This window comes from Ambystoma mexicanum, chromosome 2p (genome assembly GCF_040938575.1).
Source record: "Ambystoma mexicanum isolate Mex_15411 chromosome 2p, UKY_AmexF1_1, whole genome shotgun sequence".
NCBI classification, from domain to species: domain Eukaryota; kingdom Metazoa; phylum Chordata; class Amphibia; order Caudata; family Ambystomatidae; genus Ambystoma; species Ambystoma mexicanum.
In genome coordinates this window covers 1,468,539,584-1,468,562,037 of record NC_090923.1, presented here as the reverse complement: position 1 = coordinate 1,468,562,037, position 22,454 = coordinate 1,468,539,584, and the positions used below count along the sequence as shown (strand labels likewise).

Here is a 22,454-nt window from a genome sequence, read left to right as displayed (position 1 = left end):
CCTCATAGGTCTTATGACTGCCAGATAGACCTGATACCTGGATCTACTCCTCCTTGTAGTAGAATTTATGCCCTCACCGAGCCTGAGAACCTTCACCTTCGACAATACCTGGATCAATACCTGGCAAATGGGTTTATTCGTCCTTCCAAGTCCCCTGCTTCTTCAGCTTTGTTCTTCGTTCCAAAAAAGGAAGGAGACCTTAGAACTTGTATCGATTATCGCTCCCTGAACCAGATCACCGTTAAGAATAGATATCCGTTACCTTTGATCCCTGAACTCCTGGACCAAGTCAGAAAAGCATGCATATATACAAAGCTGGATCTTAGAGGAGCTTACCACTTGGTACGAGTAAAAGAGGGCGATGAATGGAAGACGGCCTTCCGCACCAAGTATGGGCTATTTGAATATCAGGTCATGCCCTTCGGACTTTGCAATGCCCCGGCCGCCTTTCAATATTTTATGAACGATGTCCTCAGAGAGCTCATAGATGTATGTGTTGTTGTTTACATTGACGACATCCTCGTTTATTCTTCATCGGAATCTGAACATCGGAAACACGTGAAAATGGTCCTCGAAAGATTGCGTCAACACAAACTTTTCGCTACGTTGGAAAAATGTGTTTTCAACGTGACTGAAGTTGAATTCTTGGGATTCATATTATCACCTGGCGGAGTGCGTATGGATTCAAAGAAGGTCGATGCAGTTCTCAAATGGCCATCACCATCCTCCGTAAAAGGTGTGCAAATCATGTTAGGCTTTGCTAACTTTTACCGCAGGTTTATCTCCGAGTTCTCTCGAATAGTCCAGCCCATCACTGCCTTGTTAAAGAAAAACAAACGTTTTGAATGGTCTACCGAGGCGGAACAAGCTTTCCAGGATTTGAAGACTAAATTTATCTCTGCACCAATCTTAAAACACCCTCGCCCCGAACTCCCCTACATCGTGGAAACTGATGCTTCAAGCCTTGCCATGGGGGCAGTTCTATCACAAAAGGACCCGGTAACCTAATCAGTAGCATCCCGTGGCATTTTGGTCCCGCAAATTCTCGCCTCCTGAAGTCAATTACACGATTACTGACATGGAACTTCTGGCTATCAAGTCTGCCTTTAAGGCTTGGCGGCATTATCTGCTGGGGGCCCGACACACCGTTACTGTGATTACGGATCACCGAAACCTGCAATATTTGAAAACCGCAAAAGCCCAATCCTCTAGACAACTCCGTTGGGCATTATTCTTTGCCGAGTTTGACTTCATAATTACCTATCGACCTGGTACAAAGAACGGTAAAGCCGATGCCCTTTCTCGGATGGGAGTGGAAGAACACTTGATCAACCCTAAACCTGTACCAATCATTCCCGAACAAAGAATTCTGGGTGTAATCGCCACAGAATCCATAGAGGAAGTTAAGGATAAAGCCAGGCAACTTGTAACTCCAGCAGATATACAGAATTGGCATCTGCAGGGAAAGGACTTTGCAGTAAAGGACAACTTATTGTATTTCCAAGAACGATTATACCTACCCAGCACAGATTTACAGAAAAAAGTAATCTCTTGTTATCACGACTCTTTAATGGAAGGTCATCCCGGTATAGCCAAGATCTCAGAAAAGATCAAGCGCTACTTCTGGTGGCCGTCTTGGAAAAAAGATATCAGAGACTTTATAATGTCCTGTGGAGTATGCGCCCAAAACAAGAGTCAAAAGGAAAGACCAGCAGGCCTCTTACGCCCTATTGACATCCCACCTCGCCCTTGGCATACGCTTTCTATGGACTTCATCACCGATCTACCTCCATGCTCCGGATACAATACGATTCTAGTAATCGTGGACTTATTCTCCAAGATGGCGCATTTCATTCCGCTCAAAGGCTTGCCAACAGCAGCAACTCTGGCCCGAGAATTTCTCGAAAACATCGTCCGACTGCACGGTTTTCCTTCGGTTCTAATTTCGGATCGAGGTAGTCAATTTATTTCTCATTTTTGGCGAAGTTGCTGTCGGTCGGCTCAAATTGATGTGAGACTATCGACCAGTCACCACCCTCAGACCGACGGACAAACCGAGAGGACCAATCAAACTCTGGAACAGTATTTACGCTGCATGCTGCAACAAACTGAAAAAACTTGGAAAGATATCCTTTGGATAGCCGAGTATGCCTACAATAACTCTGTCCATTCGGGAACTGGGAAAACCCCGTTTTTTCTTTTGTACGGCAGTCACCCTCGAACCTCGGAGTTGGATCCCCTCCAAGATCTTGAAACACCAGCAGTAGACTACCTGCATTCTACAATCACCCAAGCCTTTAAGGAAGCTGTTTCTCACCTTCAAAGGGCTAAAGAACAATACAAGAAAGGAGCAGATCAACATCGGAAGGAAGCCCCTCACTATCAAGTAGGGGATCAAGTCTGGTTATCCACCAAATATCTATCTCTAAAAGGGCCACGCACATTCAACCCAAGATACCTTGGTCCCTATTCCATCACTACCATAGTAAACCCAGTAGCGGTCAAGTTGGACTTGCCCCCGCACATGAAGATACATCCGGTCTTCCACGTCTCTCTATTAAAACCCGTGCAACCTCAAATCCGACTAACCAAATCTCCAAAACCTATCCTAGTGGATGGAGAACTCGAGTTTGAAGTCAAAAGCATTCTGGACTCCAAGATCTCCAAATCTAAACTATTCTACCTAATTGACTGGAAAGGCTTCGGCCCCCAAGAGAGATCCTGGGAACCTGCTGAATATGTCCACGCTCCTCGCCTAATCAAAAGATTTCACCGAACATTTTCTGACAAGCCAAAACCCCCGGAGAAGCCCGGTTTGGGAGGGGCCTTGAGGGGGGGTGCTGTCATGATCTCTGCTTCCAAAAGGTCAGGGTTTTCCCAACTCCCTTGGAAGCAGATCCATAACCCAGGTTCCGAGTGCCAACCAGTCCCAATTGGGACCTTTTGGACCCAGTCCTGGCGCCAGTGGCACCAGGCTCATAAATATGCCCAGTCCCAGCGCTGGAAGCGCCGGGCTCATAATGCTTGGGTGGACTTACCTGCAGCAGACCATGCTGCTTACTTGCCTGCCAGTTGAGCCTCTGATCCTCTTCTGTTTGGAACTACTTTTCCTGTTGGGTGGGGCTGGAGCCACTCCCTAGATTTAGAACACTGGAACTCTTCTGGAAGGCAGGAACTCTTTTCTTACCAGGAACTCTTTTCTTACTTAGGCGTGGCTGTGGAAGGAGACACCTAAGCACTACAGGAGGCTATTTAAACCACACCCGGTGGATGAATCTTGCTTTGCGTTATTCTGCACCCTCTGCAGCAGGACGCTCATCGTGTCTTCTGCATCCAGTCCTGGGCCTAAGGAAAAAGGCTTACCATCCTGAATCCAGTCTTCAGCAACACCTATAAAGACAAGAAAGAACAGGTTAGCATTCCGGCATCTGAAAGGCAAAGGCTTACCTACTCTTCGTGCGCTCCGGAGGTCTTCATACTGCATTCCGGCATCTGAAAGACAAAAGCTTACCAACTCTTCGCACGCTCCGGAGACCTTCGGCGCTGCATCCGCATCTGAAAGACAAAACAAGGTGCGTTTAAAGACATTGGGGAACTTTAATACTCACGTGCCATTACTCCTTTCCACATCTAATCCAGTGGGTATTCCGGCACCCTGCAGCCGCTCCGAACTCGTACCTGCAAAATAAAAAGACAGTTAGAGCGCATCGTGAAGCAGGCAACAAGCGCTTACTCACGTGCTTCCAGGCGCTTCTATTCATCACACGGGCTCCATCTTCAACTCACTTCAGCCCGTCATCTGCCATCGCCGGAACCCTGCAAAACAAGAGACATCGTTACTAAAGACTTTAAAAAGACATTTGAATGACTCGAAACTTACCGTTCGTGCAGTAAACGACGGACAGCAGTCCTCTGAAGTCAAGAGGCCTGCGCTACCTATCCAGTGAAGAAACTGGCTACAGCACCCTGCCCCGAGGCAGATGGAGAGCTCGGCATTCACTTACCCAAGGTGAGAGCGTTAACCTTTGGGGGTCTACAGGAGAGGAGAAGAGGAAAGAGATAGGGACACCCCAATAACCCCAGTTCATTAACCCCATATTTTCTATCTGCAGACATCTCACTCTACACGTCAGGCATACAGTGCACAGAGGTCCAGCCCAAAGAGCCAACCGGGTGCTACACATCACCTTTGAAGATACGGTAGTCGCCCAGTCAAGACCGGCGCCTCTGCGAGAATCAGGTGAGCGTTACAATATCATATCTGGAACAGAACAACATGATACTAGAAATGCTTAACTTTGTCTTGCACTACAATATATTCCTGTTCAATAATATCATCTATAAACAATGCCAAGGCACTGCCATGGGGGCCGAATTCGCACCTTTCTTTGCGAACCTGTACATGGGCAGCTTTGAACTCAAGCATGCATGGCTACACAAAGCATTTACTGAGGAAAACAACATCGTCTTTTGGGGCAGGTACATAGACAACATCCTGGTCATATGGAATGGAAGCAAATCAGCATTGCAAGAATACCATAGATATCTCAACAACAACAACTATAATTTAAAACTTACAATGGAAGAAAGCATAAACCGGATCCACTTTCTGGACATGGCACTTTACATCGAAAATAACAAAATTCATTCAACACTATACACAAAAACCAACCTGAGGCAACAGCATTCTTTATGCCAACAGCAACCATCCGCCACACACCATCAAAAATATACCCTATGGAGAATTCATAAGACTCAAATGCAACTGCGCTCAAGACAATGAAATGAATAAACATATGGACATAGCAACTCTCAAATTCCAAAAAAGAGGATACACTAAGAACCAACTGAATGAAGCACTAGCCAAAGTTAAACAACGAAATCGTAAAGATCTACTACACAATAAATCAAAAGACGATAAAGTAGATAAACAACAAGACAAAATGAAATTTGTAACTACATACAGTACGGACAACAAGATCTTGAGGAAATTCCTACATAAACATTGGAATATACTCACATTGGACAATGACCTAAAGGATTATGTTGAAGAATACCCTCTCATCACATATCGGAAAGCCAAAAATCTCAAACAAATCTTATGTCCGTCACATTTCACACAAGGTATACCATCTAAGGGAAAAGTCCAACTGTGGTCACAAGCTAAACTTAAAGGATATTTAAATGTGGCCAATGCAATTACTGCAAATACGCAGAAAATGGCAAAAAAGAAATCAGCTTACCAAATGGAAAACATATATAATCATGAACTTCATGAATTGCAACACAAGTCATACAATATATGCTATAACATGCCTATGCACCAAGATCTATATAGGCAGTACAGTAAGACCTCTGAAAATCAGAATCTCAGAACACTTGTGCGCCATCAGAAACAGAGACAGATATCCTCTTGGAAAACATTTTGCAATGGAACATCCAAATGACGATACAGATGGGATAAGATTCTATGGCATGGAACAGATAAAAATCGGATAGAGAGGAGGAAATAGGGAAAAGAAACTCTGTCCGCATTCAAGCAAAATGGATATGCATTTTAGACTGTTGTAATGTCGGTCTAAACTTTGACACAGAAATGGGACATTTCATCTAGATAAAGCAAGTTTATGAGCGTTCTTAATGTCCTTTACAACCCAATGTATCATTGCTTTGACAAAAAATCAAAAAGTAAGGCCACGCTGTCAACAAACAAATGAATTTAGGAAGTGCACACAAAACCAAAGCATAGCAAATGTAAGTAAAAAAGCTAATGCAACTGTTAAATGGCATTGAGTATGAAGTTATGTAATTAGGGCAAACCAATAATATGGTTATATCTCCTGTTCCCTTTCCTTTAGGTCAATCACAATAACGTTATTAAGACAGCGTCTTAAACACAATGAACCTAAATCCCTCCTGAAGAACCATACAAATCGAAGTATGGTGAAACATGTGTAGAGTGTCACACCATGAGCAAATAAGTGTATTAGAACAACAAATGTGAATGTAAGTGAAGATTATATTTCCAACATTGGAACAAATATCAGAGTAACATATGTGAATGAAAATGAATCTAAAATGTTCCAACATTGGAGCAAATTAGAAAATAATGTGAAAAATAATTAAATGAATTATTTTTGAACTCTTTTTGAATACATTTATAATTTGAAGCGCAAAAGTGGAGTACTTGTGGTTTTTTCTTTTCTAACGTTTAATGTTGGCATTGGACAGTCGCAATGTCTCAAGCTCAAGCTCCACATGCAGCAAACAAATAGTTCAATAGAAACATAGAAAAAATCTAAAAACCAAGGTAGTTCGCTACAGTTGCATCAGACTGAACTTTTTTTGAATTACACATTAAAATTAACAAATGCATATTGAATGCTGAACTAAGTGGAAACTTCACATTGAAGCAACATAAGTGCACATTGAACAACTAACTGAAAGTAAACAATATTGAATATATGTGGCACCACGATTTAACTAAAACCTTGAAGTCAAGTACAAGGTTGTGCGACCCGTTATGGGTGGACCATGCAGTCTAACAACTGCGCCTAGACCGGAGAGCCCTGAATGGTGAAATAGGACACTGAGCAACAGCCTAATGAAACCACTGCATAAATACTGGCGAAGTGAGCCAGCAAGAAGGTCAGGTTGGACCTGATGTTTTGTTAAGTCTTTTGGAAAGACTGTAGCAAGTATAAATGGCAAAGTTGAAGTCTTGGGGAAAGGAATCCTGAGACTCAAAGGAATCCCCCTTGTTGAGAACGGAGTCTCAACACCCCTTTTGCTTTTGGATTGTGCTACTGAAAACTTGGGGAAGGGAACCCCACTGTTTGGTTTTGAACTGTATCACTCTGAACTGAAGAAAGGTAATTTTGAGACTTTTTCATGAACTTTCCTATGCTTGGGAAAGGGGATCTGAAAGAAAGCTTTGAGCTGGTCGAGGCTCAGAAATTTAAGTTGAACACTAGGTCGTTGAACCTTAACATCCCTGCACATTTGTTAGCTTTAGTTGTGAGGGCAAGGATAGGTTTTGGACAAAGACATACTTTTAAGTTGAACTCTTTGACTCAGACTTTCCTTAGTTTCGTTCAAGTAGGGAAATCCCACCTTAGCATAGGGCATGTTAGGTCTTCAACTACCCTGACATTTAAGTTAAAAAATATGTTGTTGGAACTTTCTGGTGTCTGTGTCTTACTTCATGATGCATTCACAGTAGGCAACTTCTAATTGCATTTGTGGCGTGGCCACTTCGTTGTGCCTGGGTAGTTTCTTTAATGGAGCATGCTATCTATAATACTCTGACTAGCCTTAGCTCTTTTTTATGTATACATTTTTCTTGTGTCTTGGGACTGTTAGTGTGAACCAGCAACATATCTCTAAACATTGAGTCTGATTAATCTTTAAAATCACACAGCACTTCCAGTTCTTGTAATTTCACTATGTAATCATCAGCCAGTTTGTGTGCTTTCTGCACCTTTGTGTAAAGTTGCATTTTTACAGCACTATATTTATCTTGTTACCAATCATTTGGGCAATCTTTTTACCACCTCTTTGAATGTGTTGTTGTCACTGGTGGTGGTTCTTTGGGGATGGAGAAGATGCGTGGATCATGTTGCCAAGTGTATGGCTTTTGATAGGGGTGACCCTTCTGACCCCAGGGCTTGTCTGACAGAACAGCAATTCTAAAAGACGGAAAAAGGGGGTTCCATCTTAGTCCTGAAATCAGCGACAAAATATTGAAGGAGGTGAGGGAACCAGACAGAATCACCAAGACCCGTTAATGAGGAGTCCTTACCCCTGACTATGCCCCTTTCCCGCAAGTGGATTCTCCACCTTTACTCTGTGCCCCACCACGAGACATGAGGAGTCAGCGGTACATGTTCCAGTAGACAAGAAAGTGGATGGATCCCTCAAAAGGAACCCAACTATCATTGCATACCTCAATTTATGCCTCCAACATGTCCTAGGCGCTTATGGACAATTTCAAGGATGTTTACTGCACAGCACTCTTGGAAACCATGCATTGAGAAGTTTATTTCCTTTCTGACCTGGCTTTCGATGGTGTACGTATAGCTGCATTTAAGCACGTTGTTAATGACCGGGGGACATGTGCATGTCTGAGACTGGCAGACTGAGTTCTCCTAGAAGTCTTGTTGTTCTTCTAATGACAGTCGAGAGGGCAGCGTTCTGCGGTGAACAGTTGGAGGAAAAGGTCCATGTTCACAAGGAGGAAAAAGCAATCTGGTACCCTGCAGCACAACAACACTTCCAGGCTCCACATTGCAAAAGCTACGTATTCTAGTTTTTCTAAACCTCAACCTTCTGCATCCTGTGGACATCCCTGGTTCAGGGGGAGGCAGATAGTCCTCTCTAGAAGGTCCGCAACAATACAATTCCCAAGATGTTAGCCTCCTGACTGGACCCCCTCTGCTGGGCCTGGTAGGGGACAGGCTAGGACTGTTAGGCCATGTTTGGTTCTGTACTACATCAGACACATGGTTCCTGGAATGTACTCAGAGAGAGTATGTCATTAGATTAACCTCTATTCCTCTTGACACATGGACAAAGAGCATTCCCTGGTCCAGGGATCCTTGGAAGAATGCATCCCTGCATCAGGATATTCCTGAACGTTGGGAGAAGAAAGCCACCTTTCCAATGCATAACTCCCTTTAGGGCAGAATCGTTAGTCAAACATCTTTCTAGCACCTATCTATTGGGCTACCCTCGGGGCCTAAATCTGAAAGAGAGCCCTGCAGCAGATGTGAGAAACCCAAGGGTGTCTCACCACTTAGTCCCTTGGGATCCGTCATCCAGGTGGCCAGGACACAGCCATCGTTTTTGGATCCAGTTCCTGGGGGTGGACCAGTGGGGGAGGACCCCCCCACACCACCACCACCACCACCCCTCCGGGAAAGAGAGAATCACACCCAGCCAGTCTGTTTACCATGTCCTGACATTAGAGTCAGGCACTTGCCTATAATGACTCACACCTGATTCCCATTACCCTTCCCCACTGGGATAAAAGGCAGGGCATGGGAGTAAACTGCGAACGAGGCGAAAGACATGGAGGAGCAAACATTCTATGGTGGCAACAGTATTGCAAAGGAGTGGTGGCAGACCTGAACAGGGCAGTGACAAGGGAGAGGCCCTTTACCCCGTTGTATGATGATCAACTATCTCCGAATGGTTGGCGAACAGCACAAGCAAAACCTAGCAGGAATACTGAGCAAAGCTTGAAAATCTGTGCACGATATCTGGGGCCCTCCTGCACGTCTGCTGGAGGCAGAGAGAAGTTACAGCCGCCGGAGTATCATCCTTGGCTCGAGGAACAAAGCCGCTGGTAAAGCAGCTTTGTGTAACCGGTGAGTCGGAGGGAACTTTGAGATACTGGTGTGCTTTTAAGTGAAGGCTGCGAGAGGCAATATTGTTGCAACGTGAAGGGCTTTTTGAAAGCCCCATATTGACAGATGCGAGTGAAGGCTAACCAGCAACAGGGAGTTACCGAGATACAAAGAAAGACTCAAGGATAAGCTACTGTGGAGTGTGGTCTGGCACTTGGGGTGTCCAGACGAAGGTCACCGGGGCGTCTTTGAGTGAAAGTGCAGAACTGAATTAACTAAATTCAAAGTGGTCATGCAAAGGTTACAGCAAAACCCCTTTGCACAATCGAAAAGGCTTTAAACTTGTTATTGATCATTAAGGTGAAGAGGCCTACGCCTAATCGAGAGGAGCCTTTACTTGTGAGACATTTCTGAGAAAGTACATGGACTTTAGCCCGGCTGAGGATGTCCACGTCAAAAGGGAAAGAGAAAGGTCTGAGCCCGACAGTGGGTAACCTGAAGTATTTGTTGTTTGTAAAGTTAAAGCATGTGAACTGTACAGCAGGATATTTCCCAGTGGAGGGACACTTGATCAACACGGAAAGAGAGGCTTTGCTTAGGAAGACCCTGCCTTGCGTAAAGGACTGCTTCCATGTGCCACGAGCTTCGAGTGTACTCCAAGCTCGATTCCTGTTCCGACTTGTACCATGCTGAGACGTGGGGAAGGGGAGGCCACAGTTCAGCAGTCCTGAACTACCGAACCCCTTGGACGTTTTCATTTAGCTATACACGTTTTTTGTTACACACCTCATCACCCCACTCCCTTTTATATAGAGTAAGGTTCGGGCATAGTTATTTTTTTACTACATGCCATCTTTTATCATGACATGACTAGGACAGCGTTTTCTTTATTTTGACGGTCGTAGCTTGATCCCACCTTTAGCAATTGGGTTTAGAGTAGGTGTTTTCCAACTCATGGAAAGTTCAATAAAAACCCTTGAACTACATTTCTTGTGTCCGTCGTGCTTCTGATACCATGCCTTCCTTAGACAGAGCACAAATAAAGCAAGCAGAAGGGGACAGAGGTCATGCACAACAAGCTCTGCACAACAATAAGGAATAACAAAGCCAGACAAGCAAACATCTTGCCGTGGAAACGAGAACAAGTGAACCCAGAACTGCAGTACTTCACTGAAACATCAAATAGTCCTGTGCAGGGAAAAAGGGGCAGGGCTAACAAGAGATTTTAAAGCCTTGCACCTATGTAACATGGACCCAAGGAAAATAATAGCCCTAGGCAGTTGAGTGTTGGAACTAGGAAGGGAACATAGTAAAAGGCAAATGAAGGTGAGCCAAAGTGTTGGTTTGTGTGGGTGAGGTAGGAATGAGTTGAGGAGGACCAAGAGACCAGGTGGATGAAGGACAGTGAAGACGAGTGCTGAGGATTTGGTGGCGGAGTTGGTGCAGGGTGTAGGTGAGGTGTTGGTTGTGAGAGCGAGTGGTACCGTTTGTGAGTTTGAAGCTGTGAATGTGTGAGAGTGATTGTAGAGAAAGTGGTGGAAGGATGTAAGTGCTTGGTGTGGAGAGAGGAGAAAAGAAAAGGGAAAAGGGTTGAGAAGAGGGGTGAGACGGGTGGAAATGGAGAAGGGTGAGTGGAAAGTGTGAACATCAGATTGACACCAGAAGGGTGGTCAGGAAGATGGAAAGAGGGTGTGAGAAAACACGGAAGTGGAGTGTGAGAGTAGAATAGAGGGAGTAGTAAGATCGAGGAGAGGAGAGAAAGGGACCCGGCTGAGGGAGAGAATGGACCAGAGTATCTGACATTGGCACAATAGAAAATATTGTTGCTATTTTTTTCTTTTTACATTTTTTATTGGTCACTTGTTAGGCACTTATACAATTAGCCAAACTGTTTCAAAGGTCCAACTGCGAGAACTTGGTTCTCGCAGTTGGTTAGGTTAGGTAACCATTAGAAGAACCCTGGAGGGAGCTAGATAGATAAGGCTTTGGCCATTAGGATCTCACCTTCGGTTGTAGGATTTATCGATTGCTAGTTGGAAAAAAAAATGGTTGTACAGGATACTTGGGTTATGGTGGCGGGAGCCCATGGACGGATGAGAGAGGGAAACCCATTAGCATGGCAAGCAGCATTTACAATGGATCCCTATAAGGGTCGCCTGCTTTATGATGATGCATAAAGCTGGCGGCCCCATAGGGATCTCCAGTATTTGTATGGTGCAGAGGAAGGGAGGCGGCTGAAACACAAGTTGCGTTCTGCTCCTCCTTGCCATACAAATGCATGAAAATGTGGCGTGGATTGACTTTTATACCTTTCAATCACGTTACACCACTGACAGCTTGCTTGCGTATTTTGAGATATAGTAGTCTGTGTTTTTGGTGTACAGTTGAAAGCTAATGTGGTGTGAGTCGATGATTTGGGCCATTGTGGCTATAAGGATATTTAAGTGGTGTGGTGAGAGGGCTGAACCTTGAGATAGTGCAAACTAGTTCATAGTGATCTATGATGTGAGAAGTCCTAATTTGACTTGGTGCATGCCGTCCTTGAGGAAGGATTAAAACCATGGTGGAGCTTGGTGACTAATTCATACTATCTAAAGTATGTAGTCTAGCAGTTGCTCGTGCTCAATGGTGTCAACAGCTGTTGAGCTGTCCACAATGCTCACAGCGGAGCCATGACCCTCATTTAGTGATTTAAGACGTTTTTTTCTTATGTTAGGAATGGTACTTTCAGTTCAGCGGTGAGCCCTCTTTCTTTATTGAAAGTTGTTTAATAGACTATATTTTCCAGGTGTGAGATAGTTGTCAGGTAAAAAACGGCCCAGAAATGTGCTGATGCAAGAGAGAGCTATAATTGGATATAGTCTCAGCGTGCATAATATTTTTTCAATGATGAGTTGAGGGTCATGCTTTAGCTGATGAGGAAGGAAGCCAATTGAAAGTGATCTATTGATGAAGGCTGTCCTGAAGGGAGCCATGTGTACTAAGCCTAAATTGAGGCCTTTTGTATTGCAGATATAGGACTTCAGAGATGTTATTTTAAATTGTTTTGAAGGAAGCAATCTAGATTATGTAATCTTCTGCTACTGTCCATTTGTTGAATGGTGTAATGGTGGTATTAGAGGATCGGGGACATGATCAAGTGGTGGATTGCATAATAGTCTTGATGCCTCAGTCTTACCCTTAGATGGCTGATTGTATCATTGAAGAATAATCTTAAATTGCCATGTGGGCATATGGTGTGGAAACTTTTCAGCTCCTCTTATTTATAATGGTAGGTGAAGGCATTTTGTGATGTTTGTATTCATGGTTCCTACCATGCTGCAGTATTTATTGAGGCAATAATGGAATCTCCATGAGCTTGGTTGACTACTGGCGTGGACCTCTCCTGTATACGTCTCAGTTACTAGTGTGCTAAGTATGTATGGCTGCATTTACATAAACTTTTGCTTGTCCTTTGAGGTGACCAGTTGGTGTTGCACCTATTTAGACTCATGACGTGGGCTTGATTCTCCCCCAGAGATGATAGATGTTTATGCTGCATTTGTGCTGGACTTTTTTTTATATTATAGCATTCAAATGATGGGGTACATTCAAAGCAAGTATGAGACCTGTCCTACTTCCCAACTCCTTTTAATTCTGTCTTCTTATTGAAATGAATATGATGAGCATTACATTAATGCAGGTTGTTTTCTTTCAGACCTCAGTGACTCTTCATGATGTTGGTGCCTGCTTTACTGAAGAGCAGTGGACGCTTTTACACAAATGGCAAAATGAACTTTACAAGAACGTGATGAAGGAAATTCACCAAGCCTTGCTCTCACTGGGTAAATTTGAAAGCCATTTATTTATACCCTTGCCTCAATGAATGAATACCATTTTGGTATCAAAGGAAGTTTAAAATAGCATTGCTGAGCTTAATAAGATATGTGTTCATACACCAGTATGTAATGTTCTCACTTCCGGTTGGTCTTCTCAAAATAGAGTTTACATCATGATCGTAAACACACATTTCTCAGGTTCGCTGACTCCAATTACCAAGTGGGTCCCCACACCCAAGACTCATTCCAAAATATTGTCACTGGCTAGCATGTCAGTAGCAGATAGTAGCAGACAGTTGTTTATCATTCTGGTGAGGGAGAGCTAAAGATAAGCATAGGCACCCTTTTCTCAGAAATGTGAGTTTGTGGTGCCTGATGACTGGTCCGTATAAGGCAGTGGCTTCTGCACATGGACAAGAAATAAAGTGAAATGTAAAATGACTGTTAGGGTAGAATATGCAAAAAAGAAATAATCAAGCAACATCAAAAGTCATTGTGTGCAACATGTACTTTGTATAGAATTCACAATATTTAAAGGCATTTGGGGTTAGTGCTTTGCTCGGCTGAAAGTGCTCTAACTCAATGTGGATTAACAGCATGATTGTACCTGTGGTGGGGGCATCTTCTGGTGCCACATGGGGATGGGGCACCCCTCTTACGTATGATGCAACGTTAGTGGCACTTATTTTTTTACTTTTTATTTTATTGTGTTTTAGTTTATTACAAACTTTGTATACACATAAAAGACCCACACTCCACATCAAAGCACATTTGTTTTCTCTTATTATCCAGCAGATCTATCCATTTGTTATCATATCATATCGATCCACTTTGTTGCCGTCGTACAAGTTCATGTATTCCAATGATGTTCATATCTCTGCTAAGTTTCCCGTTTCAGAAATTTCTAATATGTTATCAAGGAAGTTTATACCTGCACATACAAGCAACGTTTTTTCACCTAATACGAAAAAGTTCCACCATTCGTCTGTTGTCAATGAACTTGCATTTGTGATATACTTTCCTAGATATAATGTTTGCTGCATCTTTACAGCTGGACAAGTACATATCAGATGTTTTATGGTTTCTGTGTTCAGTCAATTTACAGAATCGACAGTTGTTCAGACAATTCATATCTTTCCTTCTATACATTACCTCCTTCGTATAGTGTAGATTTAATCTTAGCCGTAAAAATTGGTTACAGTGATACCTGCTTGGAAATTTCTGTTTGGCACCGTGTTTAATCTATGTGGATCATAAGTAAAGTGTCTTAATGTTTTGTTGTTTACTCTCTGTTCAACTGTTTCTATCCAGTCGCTCTGTTATAACTTTTTCTTTAACTGCATCTGGGTTCCTGATCAACGTTTCTTGATCAGTGTCCAAATCCTCAAGATATTTTTTACACCTCTCATTCCATTCACTCAGAGGCCACCCCCCAGATCATTCATAGAGGTATTCAAGATATGATAGGGCGCAGCTGCATCTTCCATCTTAAACGTTCTGTACAGTGAAATACTTTTCCATATCGTTATTGAATATAATGATTGTAATCCTAATTCGTTTCTTATGGCACTCATGGGCACACGTTTTGGTAAGTGCATGACACTTTTCCAAAACACACCTTCTAATAGGGACCAGTTCATACCTAATGCCGCTTCTGCGCCATATGTCATTGTTGGCATCACTTTTCGCTTATCAAACATTATAAGTGGTAGCATTGTGAATTTTCCGTATCTTGAATTAATTATTGATCCCTGTGAGGTGAGCATTTTCATTTTTGTTTTTAAAATATTTATCCAAATGGTTTCACCAGGTGTTTTATTGAATTGAATGCCCAAATATCTAATTGAATTGCATTGTTGTTCTATTACTTTTCCCAATTTCCTGGCAAATGCACTCTTCTTCATACTTCCATGTATGATGCTTATTATTTTAGACTTTTTCCTGTTGATAACCAAGTCGTTTTTTCCCTTGTATTCTTCTAGATGAACCAGTTTTCGCTGAAGACCTATTTGAGTACAATCCATGACAACCAGATCATCAGCAAATAGTGGTTTATTGTGATTGCATCGAATGCCAAGCATCAAATGCCTAAGCAACGAAAAAAAGTATTGAATGCATTTTTTTTCTTTTTTTTATGGCGGTTCCCCCAACCCCTGTTTTTTACCCCTTAATACCCATTAGAATAAAAATAAAACCTTGGCCATTGAGAAAAATGCATTCAATGCTTTTTTTCCGATGCTTTGTCATTCAATGCTTTATATTCGATGCAATTACTGGATACCGTATATAGTATCCAAGCAATATGTTGCCCAGTTATTTTCGGTGGAAAATCAGCCACGTTTTTCAAAGTTGTTGGCAGATCTGCTAGATATAGATTGAACAATGTGGACGCTAAAGGGCACCCTTGCTTCACACCCTTTTCAGTTTGACATTTGGAGGATAATTCCCCTTCTTTGTTTAAACATATTCAAACAGATGTATTAGTGTGTTAAAAACGCTTTGGTGATTTCTAGCAATGATTCTGGAAACTTCATGCGCACATATTCTCCCAGAGCTTTGTCCTGTTTACGCTATCAAAAGCTTGTTGGAGGTAGATGAAGGCAAGAAATAAGTTGGTTTTCTTTTTGATAGTTTGTAATTTCAGTGCATTCAAGATAAACAGATTCAGATCCGTACCTGTGCCATTCGTGAACCCAGTTTGTCTTATGTCCATAATGTTGAATTTGTTAATCCAGCATATAAATTGCTTCTGAATATGGGCTGCAAGCAATTTACCCAAACCTTCTAGCAAGGCAATGGGCCTATAATTTTTCGGATCTAATCTGTTGCCTTGTTTGTAGATGGGAACTATGATGCCAGTTGTCCATGCCGCTGGTAATTTACCAGTTGTTGAAATCCTTTGAAATATTTCATTTATCAGTGCGGCCCATTCTTCTAGCGCTTTTTCAAAGATATTATTTGTCAGCCCATCCGGACCCAGTGCATTAGAGTTTCCTAATAGCTTCACTTATTTTAAATTGATCACCGGTAATTTGGCCATGGAAGTTGACATTCAGAAGTAAGAAGATCACTCTTCTTGTTTGTCTCTTTAAATACACTCGTAAAGTGGTTTATCCACTGTTTGTTTTTCATTGACCCCATTGCTTAAGATACCCTGTTGGTTAGACGTTGTTTTATTTAACAGATTTCGAGTTTCTCTTCCATCTGTCAAGTGACTTCAATTCAGCAATCCCACTAAGTCAGTGCCTCTTCTGGGACGCCGAAGGGAAGCCCTTATTTATATATTTTTATGACCAGTTGTACTCTGGATGATAAACCCTTATATAACGCCCCTCTCTTTGAATCCCCCTGACCTCACTGAGCCAAGAAGTAGGTTTGTTTTGCAATTTAAAAGATTTATTGGAAAAATTAAACAATATATATATCACACTTTTATAATAAATTAATATTTGATATCACACTTAAGAATATGACAGTAATCAACAATGGATAATATTAAAATTGTACGCTTATTTAATTGCTTAGGAGTTGGTATAGGAAGGAAAAGGTAACTGAGAATGCTTTTATGGTTTCAAGGAAAAACAATGATGGAAAGAATGCAGTACAGAAATAAACTGATAGGGTTTCACAAGAGATAATATGTTCACTTTTCCCCTTGTGGCAATTCACTCCCCCCTATGCAATATAAGGAGATGGAAGTAAAGCACACAGTTTTCAGGACTACAATCACAATACAATACAAATTTCAGTTCCCCCCTAGCAAGTTTAGAGAAACAGGGATGGTTTTAAACACAGGCAAAAGTACTTTAAATGTGGTATGCAAAGAAGGGAAAAATATGCTAAAAATGATTTGAATTCCCGATAGGAGATTCAGGGTAGGTGATAGCTACTTAAGATTAGTTCAAGTCACACTCACGAGGATCAATGAGGGATTAGCAGGTTGAAAACAAATTTTAGCAGTTCAAGCAAAAGCGGCGATTTTGACAGGAGCTAATTGGACCAAATCGCAAATCACGGCACTTTTTCCGAGTGCGTGGAGCGCGATTACGGAAAAACTATAATGAGTAGTGTTGGAAAGCTTACATTCTTAGCTTTAAAATGAAAGTTAAATGTTGTTCCTAGCACACGCGGTTCCAAAGATACGGACAATTTTGTGAAGGTAGTTTTTCGAAATTAAAATAAACTTCAGAATGACAAAATGACACTTTTACAGCTTTGAAATGATAGAATGAACACACGATTCCTATGATGCAGTTCTGGACAGGTTCAAATGTTTTGAATCAGATTATTTTAAACTAAGAGATGGGTTCTGCACAGGCCTCAGGATACTCACTCCTAATTTTGGAAGGAATGGGCCTCGTCACGGATCTGGTCAACAGGTTGTACTGGACTTCTGGTGGCTTCTGGTACTGGTTCTGCTCGCAGCGGTCTGGTCTGGGTCTGCTATGGTTCTGGATACAGCTCTGCTTTCTGGGTCCGGATATGGTTCTAGCCCCAGGTTCTAGCCAGAATCAAACAGCTCGCCCGGCTGTTGAATAGTTTGGTTAGGTTGCTGGATTCTGAAGGCCTGCTGAGAAGAGTTCAGCTGTTTGGGTTAGGCCTCTCTGCTTTAAGTTCTGGCTTGGTTCTGGATCTATCTGGCGTTAAGTTCTGGATCTCTGGATATTGTCTGGATTTGAAGTCGTCCGGCAAAATGCTTCGCAAGAAAATGGAAAGTGAGTGTCCTGCCTGTCCAAAGCAGTCTCTTTTTATGTGTTTTGAAAATGGGTGTGTGTGTGTGGGCATAACTAAGCCTGCCCCTCACAACTTATCATTGGCCAAGTCCTCCTCTCTCCCTTGATTGGGGAAGGAATGGAGTGTCATCGTGATGAGGTATGTTTTATGAGTCAGAGGATCCTCCCCTTTGCATTTACTTAGAAAAATCAATTTTACCCAAAACACATATTTCCCAGATACACAGTTTGTTGAAATTACATGTACGCATTGCAAATGAATTAAGGTACATTTCTTGCCCAACTCTGATCTTCCTAAGAGCTTGGGTTCAGAAATGACAACTTATTTTCATTTTGATTGGTTTTCCAATATTGGACTTTTACTCAAATTTACACAGAGGTACACCCCCCCTTCTGGGCATATTATAGTAATGTACTATGTCTCTAGCCTAAACCCTGTGTCTGCAATATTAATAAATAGCGGGGTTCGGTCCCAGAACACCGCACAAAGTGGAGTTTGGTCTCAAATCGTGAGGGCATTTTCCATTTTAAGGACCCCCAAATTGTACATTTCTGTGAGCTTAATACAAGATTTTATAAGCAATTTAATCAAACATACATTTGGTGCAATATGAAATCACATATGAGTCTGGGTCCGCCCCCAGGAACTTGGTGAGTCAGAGATCACAGGCCTCTCCTTCCTCCAGAAGACTGCTTACAGTCCACACCCAAAATCAGCATACCCCATTCAATTGAAAGGGTCTATTATCTCTCTCCGCCAGGCTGCAGGGGAAAACTCCTCCCTCTCAATCAAAAGGGCCATGTGATATCCTGGGCTGTTGTGTGGGTCTTTGAGGTGTTAAGGGTTCTCAGGAAAGGCAACCCCTTTGACGTTTTTAATTGAAATAAGACCACTTTCTTTGCACTGCACAGTTCTGCAAGACAGCTCTCCTGTCAAGATTTATAGAGCGCCAGCGCCGGTTAGTGTCCAACGCCGGTATTGCACCTATTTTTGGGAGCTGTCTTGAATTAATGTCTTTCAAAAAGGGGATTTAGCTTGACAGCATATGATTTTTGCTTGACATGGCATTGATGTGGATCTGCAGTAGAGTAAAGTAGAACACTCAACCAGAGTTGGATTTTTGTTTGGTGGTTTCGGGCCCATGATTTTAGCAATTTTTGACATTAATAAAAACAGATTTTGAACAGAACCATCTTTCTTTGCACTGGTGGGTGGCAGGTCAGGCGACCATTTTGGTGTGCACAAAACTGCGCGGTTCTCCTGGATTCTGGCGCAAATGTGGGCTTTTCCGTCATCTTGGATTTTCTAAACCCACAGCACCAAATGTTGCAGCATAATAACTTGAACGTGGGTCAAGACACCTGACAAGCCCCCCGCCCAACTGCGCTTTGATTTCGAGTCGAGGGGGAGTCGGGTGCAAAGGATGTTTTGATCCACGCACTGGTATGTCCGCATCATCTTCTTCTGATTCTGCATATGGCACAGTTCAGCATTTTTCCTTCATCAGGGTCGATCGATCAATTCTCCTTGCCGGTCCTGATGGGAGTATTGGGCGGTACCCCGGGCCCCTCGAATCTTTGCTCTCGGTCCCCGGGTCATCCTCCTTGGTCAGTCTCCATGGTTTCATGTCTCCTAGGATGACAAAGCAAAGCGGCAATACCTATTCGTAGACATTTCTCCCCCACTATTGATATAGGGGGGCGGCATATACATTTTATATATTTTAATAAAACAAGATATAATCAGGAGACATTTTCATTCAAGAATCATAATATTTTAGAGACTATATGTGGGATATTTTAGGATTGGAACTGAATTACTCTGGAGCGGCCCCCTCTGGTATTGCAGAGGACTCCTCCAGTTGCTGCAGAGTGTGCCTGGGATGGCAACACTTTAGCTGATTGATGTGGACCCACTTGTCTTCCCCTTCCGCCAAACTGCGTTTGGGGATGCAGATCTTGTAGGCGACTGGGGAGATCTTGTCTACAATTTCAAAGGGTCCCTTCCATGTAGGCAGAAATGTTCGCTGTTTGGCCTGGTTCCTCTGGAAATTGCATAGATAGACCCGGTCTCCCACATTGTATTCTTTCATGGTAGTTTTCAAATCGTAATGGCTCTTCATGCTATCAGCTGATCTTTCTAGATTCCGCTGAGCATAGGCAAAAGCATGTTGAAGGTGTTTCCTTAAATTCTCCACATACTCATGAGTTGTGGAGGCATTTATCAATGTCTGCTCTTGGGTCCTGTAAAGCAAATGCTGGGGAAGCACCATCTTGCGTTCAGTCATCAGCTCAAATGGTGACATTTTAGTTGCAGATGAAGAGGTAGATCTGATGGCCATAAAGACAAGCGATAATCGGATATCCCAACTTGGTCCAGAATCTGCCACAAACTTTTTTAAGATGCTCACAATGGTTCTGTTGCATCTCTCCACTGCACCAGAAGAGGCTGGCCAGTAAGCAATATGTAGCTTCCTTTTAACCCCCAGTATCTCCCACATCTTAGTTATTACTTCGCTGGTGAAGTGGCTACCTCTGTCTGACTCAATCCTTTGGGGTAGACCAAAATGCAAAAAGATGTGCTTGATAATCAGGGCAGCTGCTGTTTCTGCCTTGCAGTTTGGGCCGGGAGACATTCCACCCATTTGGTAAATAAGCATGTCACCGTCAACATGTACTTATTCCCCCTAGAGAAGCGAATCACGGGGCCTATGAAGTCGATTCGCAAATCTGACAATGGCAGTGTCATCCCCCTCTTTTGGAGAGGCACACAGTGTGTGAGGGATGGTGGCTGAAATTGTGCCCACACAAGACAACCCTTCAAGTATTGGTCGAGGTCCTGCCCCAGGTGTGGCCAGTAATCAACCTCTCTTAAGATCTCAAGTGTTGTATGAAACCCCCTATGACCGGCGGTGGCCGCATCATGGGCGTGACTTAACATCAGGCTTCGGAATGAGGTAGGGACCACCCACTGATCATGGCCAGCTTGGGATTTCCTTACCAACAAACCGTCTTGGATTCGGAACATTTTTGGACATTTCATCAACACTCTAAGGTCCTCTTTCCCAATGTAACCGGTATCCGTCAGGGGAAAGTTCTCAGGGTCCTCAATGTGTTGGTAAAACTTACCAATTATTGGATCCCCCTTCTGAGCCGTGATCAAATCAGCATCTGGTGTCTCCTTACTCCATTGTGCAGTTGAAAGGTCATTGTGAGCATTTGTCTGGGACCTAGTGATAGCAGTGACCTGGATTTCCCCCAACAGGGACTCAATCTCTATTAAATCCCCTTGGATGGCCCCGGTTTTGGCCAGCTGATCAGCTAAGTCATTCCCAGTTTTGTCTGGTCCCTCTACTTTGGAATGACCCTTGATCTTTTTCCAGTAGATGGTCATCCCATTCACTGTGACCAGATCATCAATGTTTTGAATTAACTTCACATGTTTCAAGGGTTTGTTATTAGCACATAACATGCCTCTGGTTTTACAATTAACCAGGTGCTCCACGAACCCGTTCCATACATAATCTGAATCTATGATTATGACCAGTTCGTGGAGTTGATGTTGGACAGCAGTGAGGATGGCCTGATGCACAGCCATCAACTCTGCCACCTGACTACTTCGGGACCAATTTTGTACCCAGCGGAGGGTTCTGGGGACTCATTCACCCATGCATTCCCTACGCCGGCCACCAGTTCTTTTTCCCCGTTGTTGTCAACATGGTAAGAGCATCCATCCACTTAGACAGTGGGCATTCCCTCACACTTGTCTTCTTCAAAGACTTTGTGTGGGGAATTAAGGTATGCCTCCATGTTGTCCTTGATTTTTAGACTTTCATCCTCGAGACAGTTTTCTCTGGCACAATCATGCAAGTCAGCCAGACCTTGCGCTAGGGGACTCTTCTTGTTTTGGCCATATCTGACCTCCACAGGAAAGCCTTGCATTGACAGGATCCAGGAAGTGATTCAGGAATTACTCACATTTCCGGGCCGGATTTGGTCACTTTGGAGATATTGCAGAGGCTGGTGTGGAGTCTCCACTATGATGTGTTCCCCCTGGATAAACGGGCAGTAATTCTTCAATGCCCACACTGTTGCCAGGAGTGCCTTCTCACAAACGTTGAATTTTCCCTCCACAAAGGATAAAGTTTTGCTCGCATAGGAGATTACTTTATTGACCTTGTCATGCTTTTGATATAATACTGCAGTCAAGCATGTATTAGAGAACCCTATCTCCAGGAAGAACTCCTTGTTTCTGAGAGGGTAAGCTAGGCAAGGCACTTTTGAGAGGCTTCTTTTGAGTTGTCTTATTGCAACGGATTGTTCTGGACCCCATTCCCACTTGACCCCCCCCTTCAAAAGATGAATCAGGGGTCTAGTGATCTCTGCGTAGCCCTCAATGAACTTTCTGCTGTAATTAGTCAGTCCAAGGAGGCTCCTTAGTTCCCTCAGAGTTGTGGGATCCTTCAATTTTTGGAGGGCTTCTACTTTCTTTTCCTCAGGACAGAGACCCTGAGGAGTAATCTCATGCCTCAAGAAATTAACTCGGGTTCTACACC

The 22,454-nt window shown here is 43.0% G+C and overlaps 1 protein-coding gene across 1 annotated transcript in view; it reads left to right on the top strand.

The window, feature by feature from the left end:
* Nucleotides 1–22,454, top strand: part of LOC138567629 (zinc finger protein 12-like) — a 408,553-nt gene that overhangs the window by 61,347 nt on the left and 324,752 nt on the right. The window contains exon 2 of the mRNA XM_069646058.1: nt 13,045–13,171. Within this exon, the coding sequence (XP_069502159.1) occupies nt 13,045–13,171 (127 nt within the window). The remainder of the gene's footprint in view (nt 1–13,044; nt 13,172–22,454) is intronic.